Source organism: Mesoplodon bidens (assembly GCF_964165515.1).
Source record: "Mesoplodon bidens genome assembly, chromosome: 9".
Classification (NCBI taxonomy): Eukaryota; Metazoa; Chordata; class Mammalia; order Artiodactyla; family Ziphiidae; genus Mesoplodon; species Mesoplodon bidens.
The window spans coordinates 106,603,468-106,625,221 of NC_138166.1; the positions used below are offsets into that span (position 1 = coordinate 106,603,468).

General features: G+C 40.8%; 1 protein-coding gene across 5 annotated transcripts in view; it reads right to left on the minus strand.

Annotated features, from left to right (window-relative positions):
* The window catches only part of NCAPG2 (non-SMC condensin II complex subunit G2), a 278,460-nt gene that overhangs the window by 4,021 nt on the left and 252,685 nt on the right, over positions 1-21,754 (minus strand). For 4 of the 5 annotated variants that reach the window (XM_081244081.1, XM_081244082.1, XM_081244079.1 and 1 more), the window contains 6 exons: positions 16,249-16,348; positions 12,198-12,385; positions 11,126-11,266; positions 9,479-9,582; positions 8,540-8,640; positions 7,304-7,403 (listed from right to left, as the gene is read on the minus strand). In XM_081244081.1, the coding sequence (XP_081100207.1) occupies positions 7,304-7,403; positions 8,540-8,640; positions 9,479-9,582; positions 11,126-11,266; positions 12,198-12,385; positions 16,249-16,348 (734 nt within the window). Of the gene's footprint in view, positions 1-3,650; positions 4,117-7,245; positions 7,404-8,539; positions 8,641-9,478; positions 9,583-11,125; positions 11,267-12,197; positions 12,386-16,248; positions 16,349-21,754 lie in introns of those variants that run through there. The other variant, XR_014016653.1, reaches the window with a different exon arrangement.

Genomic DNA, 21,754 nt, shown 5'->3' on the forward strand with positions numbered 1-21,754 from the left:
GTCTTAAAGATGCAGACTTGCCTTAACGTCTCTATGCCAACAAAAATAAATAATATTCTAAAATAGAGTCTTAAATCTTAACTGCTTATCTTCCATTAGATTGAGTTTTTTGTTTCATCGATTTTTTTTAAGTTCTTCTTCTTTTTTATTTTCCAGACACTGGTTTTTGTACAGTGTGCTTCTTGCATATTGAAGTAAGAAGCCAATATTTCAGTCTCTACCTATTTACTTTTTTAGGATGTTTCCTCCTTAAAGGCGAGAACTGTTTCTTGCCATCTGTGTATCAGCTCAGCACAGAAAGCTGCACAGTTGTAGAAACAGTGAAGAAACAAAATATTACATGCCCTGCATTTAATTTCTATGAATATCCTTTTCTTTTCCATGGACTAAGTTCTGAACTTCTAAGGCCTTTTTTTCTGTCAATGTAACTGACACAATGCAAGTACTCGCCTGGAGCCTCTGTACAAGTGCAAACGTCTCTCTTTCCTTACTGCTCCCTCAGAGCAGTTCATACCATTCTTTTCCAAAAAACTATCCTTACAGATGGTATTTCTAACAGAGAAATCTTGTAAAATGCTTGCATTTCCGAGGTTATGACCATGTCCCATGGCAATAACCTATCATTTACCTAGTTTGTAATTCTGACAGCCTTATTTAGTATTTGCACTGCGCTGTGTTTTCAGAAACATACAGACACTCCTCAGTTTCCTCCAAATTAGAAGCTCACGTCCCTCTTCCTCACATACCTAGAAATTAAACAAGTTCATAACCCTAGAGTCTGTTGGGTTTCTTCCTCAAAGACCCTTCCTAAACTGCATAGGAAACAGTCAACAGTCTCTGCAGTAAAGCCTGTAATTGAACGCACGTCCTTGGCTCGCAGATGAGCAAGCCCCGGCTCCAGGGCCCCGCTGGGGCTCATGAGGCACGGCACCAGCCCTGGCAGCAGGGGCGCCGGAGGGCTTCCCACAAGGTCCAGCCTTCTCCGGGGAGCGCGGGCAGCAGAGGCAGCACCCAAGGCCCACAGGGCGGCTGCCTGACCCGCGGCGGGGCTCATGGGCTGAGCAGCTCCCCCAGCACCTCCCTACGGATGGGCCCCGCCCCCCAGAGACTAGATGGCCAGCGGTCCCCCCAGAAGGCCTCAGGACTTCTCCATCCTGGAGAGGCTCAGCCTGGGGTGTGCATCCTCCCTAGGGGTAGTGCTGCTCCTCACATCTGCCGCTCCCCCACCCTTTACAGTTCGCTGTGACCCTCACGAGCCCCCAGTCTGTTGCACCGGCGCCCTGATGGGGGCTCCTGACGTGGAGCTTACACTGTCCCGTCATTGTGGGGTTTCCGCCTCCTGACTAAAACACCACGAACGCTCCAGAAATGCTCACTGAAGGAGGCTGGGGAGCCATCTTCATACCTGACAAAATGGCTTTTACGGAGCAAAGCATTACTGGAGAAGAAGTGCGACCCCTCATAAAAATAAAAAGGTCAATCCATCAAGAAGATACAATAGTTCTAAAATCATATGCTCCTAATATCAGGATTACAAAATATATAAAGGAAAACCCCTCTGTCAAAAATGCACAGATCCAGCAGGCAGAAAATTAGTAAGGACAAGCTGAACTCAACACCATCAACCAACAGGATACAACTGACATTTACAGATTCCTTCACCCTACAACAGCACAACGCACATTCTTCTCAAACTCCTGTGGAACATTCACCAAGATAGATCACATATTAGGCCATAAAACACACCTTAATAAATTTAAAAGAATAGAAATCTTCTCTCAGACATTAAAGTAGAGATCAATAACAGAAAAATAACTGGAAAATTGAGAGATTAAATAACACACTTCTAAAGAATACATGCGGCAAAGAAGAAATCTCAAGAGAAATTTTAAAATATTTTTAACTAAATGAAAATAAAAACATAACATCAAAATTTGTGCCATGCAGAAAAAGCAGTGCTTAGAGGGTAATTTATAGCACTGACGATTAGAAAAGAAGAAACATTTAAAATCAGTAATCTAGGCTTCCGGAAACCAGAAAAAAAGAAAAAAAAGAGCAAATTAAATCCGAAGCAGGCAAAAGAAAAGAAACAATAAAAATTAGAGCAGAAAGCAAAAAAAAAAAAAAAAAAAAAAAAAAAAACAGAAATCAATAGAGACAATCAATGAACCCAAAAGCTGGTTCTTTAAAAGATCAATAAAACCAATAAGCCTCTAGCCAGGCTGGAAAAAAAAAAGAAAGAGGACACAAATTACTAATATCAGAAATGAAAGAGAGTACATAACTACAGATCCCATGGACATTAAAAAAAAAGACAATTAAGTAATACTATACCCACAGAGTTGACAACCTAGATGAAATGGACCAAATCCTTGAAAGGCACGATCTGCCAAAACTAACTCAAGAAGAAATAGACAATCTGAATAGGTATCTATTAAAAAAAATTGAGTCAATAATTAATAACCTTCCGAAGTAGAAAGCACCAGACCCAGATGGATTCACTGGTGAATTCTAACCAAATATTTGAGAAAGAAGCTATACCAACTCTTTACAGTCTCTTTCAGAAGATAGAAGAAGGGAAGGAATACTTCCTAAGTCATTCTATGAGGCCAGCAACTCCCTAGTCACAAAGCCAGACAAAGACATTACAAGAAAAGATAACTACAGAACAATCTCACTCATGAGCATAGGTGCAAAAAAATACTTAATCAAATATTAGCAAATTAAACCCAACAGTGTATTAAAAAATTATACACCATGACTGAGTGGGATTTATCCCAGGTATGCAAGGCTGGTTCAATATCTGAAAATCAACTAATGTAACCTACCACATGAACAGGCTAAAGAAGAAAAATCCTATGACCCTGTCAGTAGATGCAGAAAAAGCATTTGACAAGATCCAACACCCACTATGATAAGAACTATCTGTAAATTAGGAATAGAGGGGAACTTCCTCAACTTGATAAAGAACATCTACAGCTAACATTGTGCTTAATGGTGAGAAATGGGAAGCTTTCCCACTAAGATCATGTACAAGACAAGTATGTCCTTTCACCACTCCTTTTCAATATTGTACCAGAAGCCCTAGCTAATGCAATAAGACAAGGAAAGAAAGGTATACAGATTGGTAAGGAAGAGATAAAACTGTCTTTGTTCATAAGTTAGCAATTTAGGATTTTGAAAGCCTTTCTCCAAAGGAGAAAGTAGCTATGGAAAGTGGCTTATTTCCCAGACATATATAAAACTAATTACCTGGTTCAAAGCCCTGTAACACTTAACTGTATGGTGTTCAGAAAACAGCAGGAAAAACACTGCTTCTGTGGCTGGTCTGAGAGTCAAACACAATTCAGAAAAGAGTCTACAGGAAATTGCACAGCATGTCAAAAACATTATACAGCAGCAAAAACACCTGGCTGGAAAAATAGCCCAATGAACACATTCTTAGACAGCAGTCCCTGCAGCAGCAACAGGCTACCTGGAAAGTAGAAAACAGTGCACAGTTCTTCTGTCTCTGGAGGGACCTTTCCCATTCCCAACATGGATACTTGTAAACTGGTAATTATAACCCAGAAATGAATGTCCATAGTTTCAAAAACACAGCAAACCACCAAATATAATCTGTCTAGGTTTAAAACCATATAGAATGATGGGACTTCCCTGGTGGTCCAGTGAGTAAGAATCCGCCTTCCAATGCAGAGGCCACGGGTTCGATCCCTGGTCGGGGAACTAAGACCCCACATGCCACGGAACAACTAAGCCCATGCACCACAACTACTGAGCCCACGCACTCTGGAGCCCGTGCACCACAACTAGAGAGAAGCCCACAAGGAAAGATCCCATGTGCCGCAACTAAGATCCGACACAGCCAAAAATAAATAAATAAAAAATAAAAAATAAAATAAAATAAAACCATATAGAATGAGTTTGTATGGCCTTCCTTTTCTAGGGCAGAATCTTGCAAGTGACAGTTTTGTTTTTGTTTTTAAAGACAGAATGAGGACGTGATTAAAACATATGCTCAAGGGGTCTTGTCAACAGAAACACTTCTATCCCTTCAATCCCCAGTTTTCTACCTGGCTGTAACGAGCAGCAATGAAAACGTGATCTAAAATAGACCTAAGTCAAACATTTAGAGAAGAGCTAACACCTATCCTTCTCAAACTCTTCCAAAATATAGCAGAGGGAGGAACACTCCCAAACTCATTCTACGAGGCCGACATCACCTTGATACCAAAACCAGGCAAGGATGTCACAAAGAAAGAAAACTACAGGCCAATATCACTGATGAACATAGATGCAAAAATCCTCAACAAAATACTAGCAAACAGAATCCAAGAGCACATTAAAAGGATCATACACCATGATCAAGTGGGGTTTATCCCAGGAATGCAAGGATTCTTCAATATACGCAAATCAATCAATGTAATACACCATATTAACAAGTTGAAGGAGAAAAACCATATGATCATCTCAATAGATGCAGAGAAAGCTTTCGACAAAATTCAACACCCATTTATGATAAAAACCCTGCAGAAAGTAGGTATAGAGGGATCTTTCCTCAACATCATAAAGGCCATATATGACAAACCCACAGCCAACATTGTCCTCAATGGTGAAAAACTGAAACCATTTCCACTAAGATCAGGAACAAGACAAGGCTGCCCACTCTCACCACTCTTATTCAACATAGTTTTGGAAGTTTTAGCCACAGCAATCAGAGAAGAAAAGGAAATAAAAGGAATCCAAATTGGAAAAGAAGAAGTAAAGCTGTCACTGTTTGCAGATGACATGATACTATACATAGAGAATCCTAAAGATGCTACCGAAAAACTACTAGAGCTAATCAATGAATTTGGTAAAGTAGCAGGATATAAAATTAATGTACAGAAATCTCTGGCATTCCTGTACACTAATGATGAAAAATCTGAAAATGAAATCAAGAAAACACTCCCATTTACCATCGCAACAAAAAGAATAAAATATCTAGGAATAAACCTACCTAAGGAGACAAAAGACCTGTATGCAGAAAACTATAAGACACTGATGAAAGAAATTAAAGATGATACAAATAGATGGAGAGATATACCATGCTCCTGGATTGGAAGAATCAATATTGTGAAAATGACTCTACTACCGAAAGCAATCTACAGATTCAATGCAATCCCTATCAAACTACCAATGGCATTTTTCACAGAACTAGAACAAAAAATTTCAAAATTTGTTTGGAAAAACAAAAGGCCCCGAATAGCTAAAGCAATCTTGAGAACGAAAAACGGAGCTGGAGGAATCAGGCTCCCTGACTTCAGACTATACTACAAAGCTACAGTAATTAAGACAGTCTGGTACTGGCATAAAAACAGAAAGATAGATCAGTGGATCAGGATAGAAAGCCCAGAGATAAACCCACGCACATATGGCCAACTTATCTTTGATAAAGGAGGCAGGAATGTACAGTGGAGAAAGGACAGCATCTTCAATAAGTGGTGCTGGGAAAACTGGACAGGGACATGTAAAAGTTTGAGATTAGATCATTCCCTAGCACCATACACAAAAATAAGCTCAAAATGGATTAAAGACTTAAATGTAAGGCCAGAAACTATCAAACTCTTAGAGGAAAACATAGGTAGAACACTCTATGACATAAATCACAGCAAGATCCTTTTGGACCCACCTCCTAGAGAAATGGAAATAAAAACAAAGATAAACAAATGGGACCTAATGAAACTTCAAAGCTTTTGCACAGCAAAGGAAACCATAAAGAAGACCAAAAGACAACCCTCAGAATGGGAGAAAATATTTGCAAATGAAGCAACTGACAAAGGATTAATCTCCAAAATTTATAAACAGCTCATGCAGCTCAATAGCAAAAAAACAGACAACCCAATCCAAAAATGGGCAGAAGACTTAAATAGGCATTTCTCCAAAGAAGATATACAGACTGCCAACAAACACATGAAAGAATGCTCAACATCATTAATCATTAGAGAAATGCAAATCAAAACTACAATGAGATATCATCTCACACCAGTCAGAATGGCCATCATCAAGAAATCTAGAAACAATAAATGCTGGAGAGGGTGTGGAGAAAAGGGAACACTCTTGCACTGCTGGTGGGAATGTGAATTGGTACAGCCACTATGGAGAACGGTATGGAGGTTCCTTAAAAAACTACAAATAGAACTACCATATGACCCAGCAATCCCACTACTGGGCATATACCCTGAGAAAACCATAATTCAAAAAGAGACATGTACCAAAATGTTCATTGCAGCTCTATTCACAATAGCCCGGAGCTGGAAACAACCTAAGTGTCCATCATCGGATGAATGGATAAAGAAGATGTGGCACATATATACAATGGAATATTACTCAGCCATAAAAAGAAACGAAACTGAGCTATTTGTAATGAGGTGGATAGACCTAGAGTCTGTCATACAGAGTGAAGTTAGTCAGAAAGAGAAAGACAAATACCGTATGCTAACACATATATACGGAATTTAAAAAAAAAATGTCATGAAGAACCTAGGGGCAAAACGGGAATGAAGACGCAGACCTACTTGAGAATGGACTTGAGGATATGGGGAGGGGGAAGGGTGGGCTGTGACAAGGCGAAAGAGAGGCATGGACGTGTATACACTACCAAACGTCAGGTAGATAGATAGTGGGAAGCAGCCGCAGAGCACAGGGAGATCAGCTCGGTGCTTTGTGACCGCCTGGAGGGGTGGGATGGGGAGGGTGGGAGGGAGGGAGATGCATGAGGGAAGGGATGTGGGAACAGATGTATATGTATGACTGATTCACTTTGTTATAAAGCAGAAACTAATTAAAAAAATAAATAAATAAACTTAAAAAAAAAAAAAAAAAAAAAAAAAAAATGTCATGAAGAACCTAGGGGCAAAACGGGAATGAAGACGCAGACCTACTTGAGAATGGACTTGAGGATATGGGGAGGGGGAAGGGTGGGCTGTGACAAGGCGAAAGAGAGGCATGGACGTGTATACACTACCAAACGTAAGGTAGATAGATAGTGGGAAGCAGCCGCAGAGCACAGGGAGATCAGCTCGGTGCTTTGTGACCGCCTGGAGGGGTGGGATGGGGAGGGTGGGAGGGAGGGAGATGCATGAGGGAAGGGATGTGGGAACAGATGTATATGTATGACTGATTCACTTTGTTATAAAGCAGAAACTAATTAAAAAAATAAATAAATAAACTTAAAAAAATAAAATAAAATAAAATAAAATAGACCTAAGGAATAACTAGCAGTGTTCAGATAATCACACCTGGTGGGTATCTAGTGCTTTACCTTTCCAAGCTATCCTCTTCCAAAGTAATTTCCATGAATGTCTTTAGTTTTCTGTGAACCGTAGCTGCAACACCCTTCACTTTTGAACTCTTATGTTTACCTGTTAAAGACAGAAAAATATTGAACACAACCACACAAAAAGCACACACACTCTATCAATGCAGGTTCGATTTCAGTAAGACAGAGCCTCCTACCCTCCCCTCCCCTCTGAGTCAGTGCATATATTGACCTGCGGAACAGTAATGATCCCTTTAAAGGGATGTTAGAAGATCCAGTGAGTGATTACAAAGCACCTCATTGGCTCTGAGGTAGTTCCCAAGGCCGTGATCCCGTGAGTTCTGTCCATGGCATCAGACTTGATGATCACCAACCCTTCAACAGTAACGGAACTAACACATTTCAGAGTCATCATCTGTTTGGCAAATATTTAGGTACCTATTAAGTACACGGTGGTCATCTGCACCCCAACCTCCAGCCTCACACCCTCCACATGGAGAACGTCCCTCTTCCTGCAGATGTCTCCCCAGGAGACACTGCCTCAGGCAAGTCTTTCCTGATGCTTGGCCTGGGTCAAACTAGTTACAAATTCCTGTCATGAATCTACAGCCATACTATGCATTCATGCTTATGGGGAGAGCTTGTTTCGAGAGGAACACTCTATGAATAATATCTTAGAAAATAATTTCAACATTAGTAAAACTGGTCAAAAAATATAGAAACTTAACAGTAGTCCATCTGCAGGGACATTAGCATATTTTACACTTAGGTAAGCATTTCCTAGGTATCTCCAATTATTTTTCCAATACTATTTCGACTGGCTGGGAAACCCAGAATAGGCACAGTTAAAGCTAAGTAAAACACAGATACATTAAATATTAATACCAAAACACACCATCATTAGCAAAAATGAATTCAGATTTTTAAATGTACATGACAAAGGTAATAAATGACAAATCAATAGAAATTCAGTCTAAGGCACAGAGAGGGAGACGTAATGGGTCCAGTCGGGAAAGTGGACAGCAGCTGCATTAAGAAGCTACCATTATTCAAGCTGGTACAGGGCAGCTACATAGCAGACGCCCAGGCAGACAGCACACGTGTAGCGCGTGGAGAGCTTGGAGGAAAGTGCCATGAGAGCCTAACTAGCAGGGGATTCACTCCCAAATATTCCACAACAGTTCTGTGTAAGATGCACCCAGCACTGTCCCAGAGGATACCATAGAAAATTTAACCAACCTTTATCAATAACCAAGATAATGTGCATAACAGCTGTGAGACACACGATGCCTTCAATATCCTCAGAAATAACACATGCCTTCAATTCATCTAAAAATGACCTGCAAAAAAGTAAAAAACAACTAAAATTACTCTATAGTATATCTTAATACTTTATAGAAAGACAAATATAGCCAAGATTCATCAACCACCATGAATTCTAGTTTTCAGGTAACATGGGAAGTTGACTAAACTCTTCCCATACTCTTTGTTGTAAGCATGCCAAATCATACAGGTGAGACACTAAAATCAGAGGGCGTTGCTAGAAAGAGAACAGGGTTGTTCTGGTTAGTGAATAAAGCCACTCTGCATACTCGTAATGCCCACAAAAAAGATTTGATATGCTACTGAAAGATAATTCATAGCTGTTAAAAACAATGCTTTCTGAAGTTTTCAAGGAACATATCTACTATTAAAATTCCACAGGTATCAGGTATCTGCAAAACTATCCCTTTTGTAGCCCCCCAGTCCTGCATGTGCCACAAGAAACCCTAGAAGCAGGTCAGGTGACACATGGCATGGAGAAATGAGTAACAGCTGTGTGCCGAATGAAAACCACATGGTATTTACCCAAGTCAAGTGTTTTGAAAGTGTCCATTGTAGGAAGTATTTCAGTGACATTAAAATTTTAAATGTTTCCCTCTAAATGAACTGTAGTTATGATAAAGCATAACCAGAGACTATTTGGATGAATATATCTTTCAGAAAGTTAGAATTTCACTTTGTATAATGCTAATATTTTTAATCTCTGATAAAATGAGAGAAAATTGTGTGGAATGTTTTCTCTCAGGAAAAAAATGCACTTTTGACAAATGGTGAGAGTAAAAGGAATAGAGCTAAACTTCCTGAGAGCTTACAGCCACGACAGCATTAAGAGAAGAGCAAAGAAAAAGGGATTACCTGACTACGTTCGGAGATTTTATTATTATTCCTATTAAACACCTTGAAAATGGTGGAAGGGCTGAAAGACCCTCTGGGGGAGTAAGCTCTTTGGTATCAGAAACCTAAAAAAAAGAAAAAAAAAAGTCAAGTCAGTAACATGAATTGAGACTGAGACTGCACTGATCACTCATTTTACACTTCCCTGGCTTTTCCTCCAAACTTGAGAAAGGCTTTCCAGAAGCTCAAAACAATGATTTTTATTAATTGCTGCAATGCCTACCATAATTATGATTAACCTATTACTATACACAGTGGTGTCAATCAACTGGAGAGAAGAAAAAAGACACGACACTCAACAAGCCTTCTGTCGAACACCCTTTAATTGGAATACCTTCTGTAAACAACATGTTTCTACACTAAGCAAACAACTCGTTACTCTTATTAGTCCAGATCAGGTTTTCTCAACTCAAACTTTTTCTATAAAGTAGTAAAATAGTAAATATTTAAAGAGTAAATATTTTCAGCTTTGTGGGCAAAACGATCTCTGTCACAACTACACAATTCTGCTGTTATAGCACAAAGCAGCCATAGAAAAAAGGTAAATAAATGGGCTTGGTCATGTTCCAATATAAGGTTTTTTTTTTTTTCCAATATAAGTTTATTTACAAAAACAGACAGTGGGCCACGATGGCCCACAGGCCATTGACGGATTCATCGTCATCAGCTGTGTAGCTCACAGGCCTGAATAACTTCCAGTTCTTGGGCTGCGTATAGTCCAGGAATCACACTCCTAAACCAAAATGACCTCCCTTTAAGCTTTCAGGAGGGGCTTAAATTCTATTAATGTCTCAGAATTTTGTCAACTTTTTTTATATTTGTGATTTTATAACACAAAATTTATACAAACTGTATGTTTGCATTTGTATATTTCAATGATACCTCCTATCAGATTTCAGCTTTTCATACTGAGAAAACGCATCATTATTTAACTATCTTAAGGCATTCTTCCACGCCCTCACTCACTCCCACCAGGATTCCATGCCGTGAAAGAGTGGTTTTTGTTGTGACCTGAATTACCATCCTGATTATGTCAATCTTGAACCAAGTAGGCTAATCATATAAAATAGGTTACTGCTAGGAAAACGGCCAGTCCTTTATAGAGCAGGGGCAAACAAACTATCTGTTTAAACTGATATCAGAGGTTCAGATTTCCTATGCGTAAAAGAAAAAGAAAGTAAGGCTTATGTATATAGCAAGGCAGTCAGAGATGTGAACTATTCCAGAAACAGAGCCCAAGAGTAGTCGTGCATCCTGCTCACCACTGACCATGGCCACTTTTGCCTGTCAGGAGAGGGGAATCTTAAGAAATGTATCAACTCGCTTAAACCTCTAAAATATGGCAAAAAGAAGTATTCAAGATGCAAGGAGCAGCTTGGTTTTAATGAAGAACGACAACATCCTTAGCATGTTTCCCCCCATGGTCACGTGATTCTAAACACAAACCAGCCACGGAACTGTGTGGTGGAGCTGCGGGAGAAGCAGACCTCCCGCTATACCTGAGTTCTGAAAAAATACTTGGAAAAACATTAAAATGTGCTGCCAGCAGAAAACAGCCTCTTGAATAGTCAAAACAAGACACAGCAGTTTCAGGACAACACACTTCACCTTTTGGAGCCGGTGACTTATCTCGACCACGGACGCGGCAATCAGAGTGGAGAGCACGCCCCGGTGGACAGGTGTGTCCACGTGCCAGGACTGCACGGTGCTGATAAATTCATGAAGAGGGGTCTGAACAGAATAAAGGAGCTACGAAAAACACATCAGTCACTGTTAGTGCTTAAAAAGCCACTTTCAAGAATGAGGCCTCCTCCTGCTGTCCCCCGGGGGCCCGGGGCCCGTTTCATCTGCCCACCCTCCCTGCCGCATCGTCCTCTCTGCAGCTGGTGGGCACCACGAGCAGAAGGCGGCGCACAGGACTGAAGGCCGCCAGGAGGGCCTTTATGACACTCCTGCCCCAGAGCCAAGAAAAACCCCCACAAACAGGAGCATCAATAACGTTAATAAAGTTTTCGAAAGGAGAGATGAACAAACATCACTGACATGAAAGGAAGACACCCACTATGAGACCACGTGTTCTGAACAAGCTGCAGACAATGGTGAGAAAAGAAAAATATTTTGGCACAAATTCCGTAAACAGATCACAGACACTTGAACCAACTCATCAAAAACAGGACTATTTCAAATTAACTCAAATAGGAGCTAGGCTACAGAAAATATGGCCAATAACCTTCAATTACCTCTACCAGCTAAAACAGGATAAAATTGAAAGTTTCAATAGTTCATGAACATCCTCCCATTTAAGCATTTTTTAAATCTTTACTACTAACAGCTGGGCACTCACGAGCTACTGTATTCATTCTCTGCTTCTGTCCTGCTGGGCAGAGGAGCTCTTGGGCCGCTGGCCTACTGACCTGAACACGCCAACACTGTCCCCAGACCGGTGGCCGGAGGTGGGCCCCTGGCCTCCCTCGCCTCCTGCCCCAGAGCGTGCCACCCCAGGGAGAGGGCTGGCAGCACCAGCTGAAGGTGGCACCTGGCAGCCACTTCCTGCCTGTGTGGCACTTCTCCCCACCCGACGGCCCCAGTGTGTGAGCAGGCCTGGCTCTGCGCACCCTGGTCCACCAGGTGGGCGCTGTCCCTCTAGTCCCTCTGTCCCGCCCTGGGGAGGCACCAGTACCTGCAAGCCTTCTTCTGGTTGCTTCCTGAAGCTCCGCGCCATACATTCCAACATTTGCTGAAATACTTTCTGCACCAAATCAAACAGCGTTAAGACTTCTTTCTCTGAATCTGCTTTCTGCGTCAAGGAGCTTCTGGTTACCTCTTTCAGGATGCCAAGAAGTAATGAAACATAAAAGAATCCCTTCACTGGAAAGAAAGTTGAAAAAATCAGTTATTTAATCACACAATTTAGTTGAACTTAGTATATTTTTTTCACTTAACACGTGTATATTATGGTAACTTAGAAGAGACTGTTGCTGGTGAGCCAATACCAGGTTGTCAGATTAATATAAAACCTAACAGACACACATACCTACGACTTGCTCCTTTTATTAAATATATAAAGCCGACGCCTTCAATAACAGTAACAGCCCACCTGGCTCAGGCACTAAGAAGCACTGCATGTGTGGACAGTGTGGTTCCCTGAACACCAGGGTGGAGGATGTGTCTTACTTTTTCACACGATGGTGACATCGCTGACAGGTCTCAGAGGAAAGACCCTAGAGCTTTCAAACTATGTCCTAAGAATCTCCGAGGCCAACTCTGTTAAATCCCCAACACTGTGTAGTTTGTTGGTGTCTTTCTCTCCTTTCCTGTGTGGCAATGATTTGGTAAAATGTTTTCAGAGTGTGAACTCAATTCTACAATTCATGCTGATGACCTTTAATTTTCTTTTTTGTTTCTACCCAGACTGGCCTGTAAGCTGTGCTGCAAACAGAGCCAGTGGCCGCGCCCTCCCACGCCCCTGCCCGACTCTGCACCCATGCTGCACCTTGCGCTGCCCACCACTGACTAACCTTCAGGTCTGTATGCAGGGCTGCATCCCTGGTGGGCTGGGCCGGAACCATGATTCTTCCTTATATACATTTAAAAGTATATACTATATAAACTATACATGTATATTTTTTAAAAACCTGTCACACAGAAAAGCACAGAAATAATGTTCCTCGTTAAAAGATTAGTATCTAGGGGACAAAGCGTTATGACCTCCCCTACCTTACATAGGAATCGTGTGGCCCTAATAGGGAAGCTCCTTGATTTATGAAAGAGATTAATAGACATATAAGCTCTGCTTGAGACAGAAATAAGAAACTAACCCCAAATCCAAATTTATCTACTAAAGTAAGTAAAAGAAACGGTCATGTTCCAGTTGAGTTTGCCCCTCAGAAGGTGTACAGCACCACCAGAATCAACACAAAGTCGGGAGAGTCTTTGCAAACTTAACAGAAACTTTCAAGAAACAAATCTCTTTATCTAGAAGAAGGCAGAGAGATACATCCTCCACATATCAGTCATTTCAGTGAAGCAGGCAGAGAGGTAGCAGCTCAGCAGAGGCCAACACGCCGAGGGTGACGGGGCTCTGAGGAGAAGGCGGTCTGTCCCCGTGCATCCGCCCTCAAGGTCCTGGTGCCATGGGAGAACCTCACACTAACTAGTGTCTTTACTACTGACAAAAATCTGAAATGTCGAAAGTTTTAATTGAAAGTTATTTCATTACATTCAAGCCATATGTGCGTTGTAACCAAATACATATAGGTAGTGGTTCAGTGAAGTATGATAAGTTACTAAGGTAGGTCAGGATCTGCAGCTATGGGAAACAGAAGGCCCTCACTTTGGAAATTCTCGCTTCTCTGGAGTGACTGGTGCACAGGGATGGCTAAGCTGGGGGTCACGTCGGCCCAGCACTGACGGTCAGCACCTCAGGCCACCATGAGTCTGTACACAAGGAGACGCTCACTAGCCCAGCCCAGGGCAGCAGTCACCGAAAACCACGTGGACCCATGCCCCTTTCTGTCTCAGATGGGGTGTGCTGTCCTGCAAGCCCCTCCTGCCCGGCTCTACACAGGAGGCTGTGGTCCCCATCAATCCCGCTTTACCTTTGCAGTGACCACAAAGCCCATTATTTACTGTAATATTTACTTATTAGGAATTCAACCTTCCTCGTAGTCGTGCTAATTACTTTTTGGGGCATTATCATTTCCTGGTGCTGTCATGCGGCACCGGCCCACAGTCCACCACAGGCATCTTCTCTCACAAGCCCCGTCACCTACAGTGCCTGATTTTGCAGAACACAGTTTTTCAAAACACACATGTTGCATTATAGCAGAAACACCTGCATTTTTGTGAACTGAGCTGTTTACATCTGGGTTATATGTGGGAACTCAGCTGTATTCAAGGACATCTCTTCCAGAATACGCATTTCAGCATGGAGAACGCCACGCTCAAATGTTAATAACATAAATGTGACTGAGCTTTAAATTTTTTTTTTTTTTTTTTTTTTTTTGCGGTATGCGGGCCTCTCACTGTTGTGGCCTCTCCCGTTGCAGAGCACAGGCTCTGGACGCGCAGGCTCAGCGGCCATGGCTCACGGGCCCAGCCTCTCCGCGGCATGTGGGATCTTCCCAGACGGGGGCACGAACCCGTGTCCCCTGCATCGGCAAGCGGACTCTCAACCACTGCGCCACCAGGGAAGCCCTAAATTTAAATGTTCTATTAGGACTCTTTCAAGTAGAGCAAGTCCAGAGAACAGACTCTGGGCTTACCTAGCAAAACTGCAAAGTATAATCTCATTTGTAACAGGACTACAAAGAATGAGCACACAGTTGATTCTCTCCTGGGAAATCCCGATTGTTAGAATGTATAAATACAAAGATCAGTTCAGCTGGTTGAAGGTAAGGTCAGTAGCTTACTGGCTGCACTGGAGATCTAAAATTCTTATTGGCTCCTTGGAAAATTTTATAAATACTAAAAATAGATTTAATCCTTAGGGGAAAATAATTCTTAAATGATAAATTGAGTTTAAAAATGCAAATCATTTTTAATGTTTCAATCATTAAGCTTAAGTTTAAAATGCTGTTTTCACAGTAGAAAGTGAGAGTTATAAAGACTTAAAGGAAAAAGTTAGATTTTAAAACAAAAAACATTTGTTCTATTTAATATTTAGTCTTTGTGGCTATTGTAACCAAATAATGTAAAATCTTGCTTGTAATTACAGATTAAGGACACATATACTCGAGACAGCAGAGCAGAGTGACTGCCACCCCAGCTCCCATGCAGGCCAAATGCCAACCTCAGGGGCAGAACCATGAAAGAAAGAAGCTGTGGGGTTTGTGGCCAAGACTCCCCCGGGGTCTGCACGACAATACTCAAGACTAGAGCAAAAGACTCCAGAGAGCTAACTGCAAACTTCACGTTGAATTTGGTAAATGATAATATTTTCAATCTCTTTTAGCAAATATTTAGGCTTAAAGAAATTCAAATTATGCATTTCCAAGCTTCTAGGGATCTCAGAAAGAACCAACTGTAGCATTGGAGTGTTCTGTGCCAACTCAGCTGCCCCAGGGAGGCGGCGGGCAGGGGTCACAGCCCAGCGGTGCCCTTCTCAGCCAGCCCATGACCCGAGGCAGAGGAGGCATCCTGGGTCCACCCACACTCCCCCCGCCACAATGAGACGGGGCTGCAAGGATCTGGCCCGGCCCCCCTGGATGTGATGCTCCAGATAATCCCTAAGCGCAGCCCACCTGGAAGGAGGCCAACTTCTCACTCACTCACTGAACACATTTAACTTGTGTGGACGCCATGGTATTAGTTACCAGGGATCCTGTCCTTGGGGTGACAGCAACTTCCCAGTGGCCTCGGGGGGCGGTGGCGGGAGGGACATTAAACAGCTCCTGACTTGCACGCAGACGATGACAGACACCAGACAGGAGCAGCAGAGAAGCTGGGGCCGTGCTGGTGACCACACAGCAAAGCAGCTGCAATCACACAAACCACCTGAGGAGAATACCAAGACCTTGCCAGAAACTCTGAACTTGGTCACGTCCGAGGCCAGAAACACCTCTGAACTTCCTGGCTGCCTCAGCCAGTTAATTCCTCTTTTGGTGTAAGCTAGTTTGTGCTACACATCTATCACTTAAAAACGAGAGTCCTGACCAGCGAAGTGAGGGAGGGGAGAGGGGCTGGTTCTGACTGCTAGTTGCTCTAAACTAGTCCTTTAACAAACAAAGTACCTGTTTGCATGATTCCCAGGCTCCGCTGTAAAAGCTGTGTCTGAAACATACAGTCACCAAGGCCGACCACAATGACATCCTTGCACACAGTCAGGTAGGTCTGTAAGAGAGGTAGACATGATGATGTGATTTCCCAACAAAGGCCACAGAAGGGACAAGAGAGGACATCCAGCTGGTAAAGCTCCTAATATCTAAGGGTGCCACTAGGGGTCTCATAATGCAGATGTCTACAAAGATGTTTAAAAAGGAATTTCCATAAAGATACATTAATTCTCATTTCTCTTTCCATAACAAATTTAGAAACACATTTTATGTAATCCACAAACATTACTGAACACATGTTACGTGCAATATCTCAAATTACATTAAAATTATGCAGTTTATGCTTTGCAGAAAGATAAACTCTAAGACAGCCTCATCCACCAGAGGGCAGACAACAGAAGCAAGAAGAACTACAATCCTGCAGCCTGTGGAACAAAAACCACATTCACAGAAAGATAGACAAGTTGAAAAGGCAGAGGGCTATGTACCAGATGAAGGAACAGGATAAAAACCCAGAAAAACAACTAAATGAAGTGGAGATAGGCAAACTGCCAGAAAAAGAATTCAGAATAATGACAGTGAAGATGATCCAGGACCTCAGAAAAAGAATGGAGGCAAGATCAAGAAGATGCAAGAAATGTTTAACAAAGATCTAGAAGAATTAAAGAACAAACAAACAGAGATGAACAATACAATAACTAAAATGAAAAATACACTAGAAGGAATCAATAGAAGAATAACTGAGGCAGAAGAATGGATAAGTGACCTGCAAGACAGAATGGTGAAATTCACTGCTGTGGAACAGAATAAAGAAAAAAGAATGAAAAGAAATGAAGACAGCCTAAGAGAACTCTGGGACAACATTAAACACAACAACATTCACATTATAGGGGTCCCAGAAGGAGGAGAAAGAGAGAAAGGACCCAAGAAAATATTTGAGGAGATTATAGCCAAAAACTTCCCTAACGTGGGAAAGGAAATAGCCACCCAAGTCCAGGAAGCGCAGTGAGTCCCACACAGGATAAACTCAAGGAGAAACATGCCGAGACCCATAGTAATCAAAGTGGCAAAAATCAAAGACAAAGAAAACTTATTGAAAGCAGCAAGGGAAAAACAACAAATAACATACAAGGGAACTCCCATAAGGTTAACAGCTGATTTCTCAGCAGAAACTCTACAAGCCAGAAGGGAGTGGCATGATATACTTAAAGCGATGAAAGGGAAGAACCTACAACCAAGATTACTCTACCCAGCTAGGATTTCATTCAGATTCGATGGAGAAATCAAAAGCTTTAGAGACAAGCAAAAGCTAAGAGAATTCAGCACCACCAAACCAGCTCTACAACAAATGCTAAAGGAACTTCTCTAAGTGGGAAACACAAGAGAAGAAAAGAACCTACAAAAACAACCCCAATAAGCTGTGACAAAGCGAAAGAGAGGCATGGACATATATACAGTACCAAACGTAAGGTAGATAGCTAGTGGGAAGCAGCCACATAGCACAGGGAGATCAGCTCGGTGCTTTGTGACCGCCTGGAGGGGTGGGATAGGGAGGGTGGGAGGGAGACGCAAAAGGGAGGGGATATGGAAACATATGTATATGTATAACTGATTAAATTTGTTATAAAGCAAAAAAAAAAAACAAAAAAACAAGAAAACAACCCCAAAACAATTAAGAAAATGGTCACAGGAACATACATATCGATAATTACCTTAAATGTGAATGGATTAAATGCTCCAACCAAAAGACACAGGTTTGCTGAATGGATACAAAAACAAGACCCAAATATATGCTGTCTACAAGAGACCCACCTCAGACCTAGGTACACATATAGACTGAAAGTGAGGGGATGGAAAAACATATTTCATGCAAATGGAAATGAAAAGAAAGCTGGAGTAGCTATACTCATATCAGATAAAATAGACTTTAAAAGAAAGAATGTTACAATAGACAAGGAAGGACACTACATAATGATCAAGGGATCAATCCAAGAAGAAGATATAACAATTATAAATATATATGCACCCAACATAGGAGCACCTCAATACATAAGGCAACTGCTAACAGCTATAAAAGGAAATTCAGAGTAACACAAAAATAGTGGGGGACTTTAACACCTCACTTACACCAATGGAAAGACCATCCAAAATGAAAATAAATAAGGAAACACAAGCTTTAAATGACACAAGAGACCACATAGATTTAACTGATATTTATAGGACATTCCATCCAAAAACAGCAGATTACACTTTCTTCTCAAGTGCACACAGAACATTCTCCAGAATAGATCACATCTTGGGTCATAAATCAAGCCTCAGTAAATTTAAGAAAACTGGAATCTTACCAAGCATCTTTTCTGACCACAACGCTATGAGATTAGAAATCAATTACAGGGAAAAAAACATAAAAAACACAGACACATGGAGGCTAAACAATACGTTACTAAATAACCAAGAGATCACTATAGAAATCAAAGTGAAAATCACAAGATACCTAGAGACAAATGACAATGAAAACACGACGATCCAAAACCTATGAGATGAGGCAAAAGCAGTTCTAAGAGGGAGGTTTATAGCTATACAAGCCTACCTCAAGAAACAAGAAAAATCTCAAATAAACAATCTAAACTTACACCTAAAGGAACTAGAGAAAGAAGAACAAACAAAACCCAAAATTAGCAGAAGGAAAGAAATCATAAAGATCAGACCAGAAATAAATGAAATAGAAACAAAGAAAACAAAGCAAAGATCAATAAAACTAAAACCTAGTTCTTTGAGAAGATAAACAAAATTGATAAACCATTAGCCAGACTCATCAAGAAAAAGAGGGAGAGGACTCAAATCAATAAAATTAGAAATGACAAAGGAGAAGTTACAACAGACACTGCAAAGAAATACAAAGCAACCTAAGAGACTACTACAAGCAACTCTATACCAATAAAATGGACAACCTGGAAGAAATGGACAAATTCTTAGAAAGGTATAACCTTCCAAGACTGAACCAGGAAGAAACAGAAAATATAAACAGACCAATCACAAGTAATGAAATGGAAACTGTGATTAAAAATCTTCCAACAAACAAAAAGTCCAGGACCAGATGGCTTCACAGGCAAATTCTATCAAACATTTAGAGAAGAGCCAACACCCATCCTTCTCAAACTCTTCCAAAAAAAATGCAGAGGAAGGAACACTCCCAAACTCATTCTATGAGGCCACCATCACCCTGATACCAAAACCAGACAAAGATACTACAAAAAAAGAAAATTACAGACCAATATCACTGATGAATATAGATGTAAAAATCCTCAACAAAACACTAGCAAACAGAATCCAACAGCACATTAAAAGGATCATACACCATGATCAAGTGGGATTTATCCCAGGGATGCAAGGATTCTTCAATATACGCAAATCAATCAATGTGATACAGCATATTAACAAACGAAGAATAAAAACCATATGATATCTCAATAAATACAGAAAAAGCTTTTGACAAAATTCAACACTGATTTATGATAAAAACTCTCCAGAAAGTGGGCATAGAGGGAACCTACCTCAACATAATAAAGGCCATATACAACAAACATCAAACATATATATATAACAAACAAACATATACAACAAACACACAGCAAACATCATTCTCAATGGTGAAAAACTGAAAGCATTTCCTCTAAGATCAGGAACAAGACGAGGATGTCCACTCTCACCACTATTATTCAACATAGTTTTGGAAGTCCTAGCCACGGCAATCAGAGAAGAAAAATAAATAAAAGGAATACAAATTGGAAAAGAAGAAGTAAAACTGTCACTGTTTGCTGATGACATGATACTATACATAGAGAATCCCAAAGATGCTACCAGAAAACTACTAGAGCTAATCAATGAATTTGGTAAAGTTGCAGGATACAAAATTAATGCACAGAAATCTCTTGCATTCCTATACACTCATGATGAAAAATCTGAAGGAGAAATTAAGGAAACACTCCCATTTACCACTGCAAAAAAAGAATAAAATACCTAGGAATAAACCTACCGAGGGAGACAAAAGACCTGTATTCAGAAAACTATAAGACACTGATGAAAGAAATTAAAGATGATACCAACAGATGGAGATACATACCATGTTCTTGGATTGGAAGAATCAATATTGTGAAAATGGCTATACTACCCAAAGCAATCTACAGATTCAATGCAATCCCTATCAAATTACCAATGGCATTTTTTACAGAACTAGAACAAAAAATCTTAAATTTGTATGGAGACACAAAAGACCCCGAATAGCCAAAGCAGTCTTGAGGGAAAAAAACAGAGTGGGAGGAATCAGACTCCCTGACTTCAGACTGTACTACGAAGCTACAGTAATCAAGACAATATGGTACTGGCACAAAAACAGAAACATAGATCAATGGAACAGGATAGAAAGCCCAGAGATAAACCCACGCACCCATGGTTGACTAATCCATGACAAAGGAGGCAAAGGTATACAATGGAGAAAAGACAGTCTCTTCAATAAGTGGTGCTGGGAAAACTGGACAGCTACATGTAAACGAATGAAATTAGAACACTCCCTAACACCATACACAAAAATAAACTCAAAATGGATTCGAGACCTAAATGTAAGACCGGGCACTATAAAACTCTTCTAGGAAAACATAGGAAGAACACTCTTTGACATAAATCACAGCAAGATATTTTTTGATCGACCTCCTAGAGTAATGGAAATAAAAACAAAAATAAACAAATGGGACCTAATGAAACGTAAAAGCTTTAAAGTGCACAACAAAGGAAACCATAAACAAGACGGAAAGACAACCCTCAGAATGGGAGAAAATATTTGCAAATGAATCATCGCACAAAGGATTAATCTCCAAAATATATAAACAGCTCACGCAGCTCAATATTAAACAAACAACCCAATCCAAAAATGGGTAGAAGACCTAAACAGACATTTCTCCAAAGAAGACATACAGATGGCCAAGAAGCACATGAAAAGCTGCTCAACATCACTAATGATTAGAGAAATGCAAATCAAAACTGCAATGAGATATCACCTCATACCAGTTAGAATGGGCATCATCAGAAAATCTACAAACACAAATGCTGGAGAGGGTGTGGAGAAAAGGGAACCCTCTTGCACTGTTGGTGGGAATGTAAATTGATACAGCCACTCTGGAGAACAGTATGGAGGTTCCTTAAAAAACTAAACATAGAACTACCATACAACCCAGCAAAGTTGATACAGCCACTCTGGAGAACAGTACGGAGGCTCCTTAAAAACCTAAAAATAGAACTGCCATAGGACCCAGCAATCCCACTACTGGGAATATACCCAGAGAAAACCATAATTCAAAAAGACACATGCACCCCAACGTTTATTGCAGCACTATTTACAATAGCCAGGTCATGGAAGCAACTTAAATGCCCATCGACAGACGAATGGATAAAGAAGATGTGGTACATA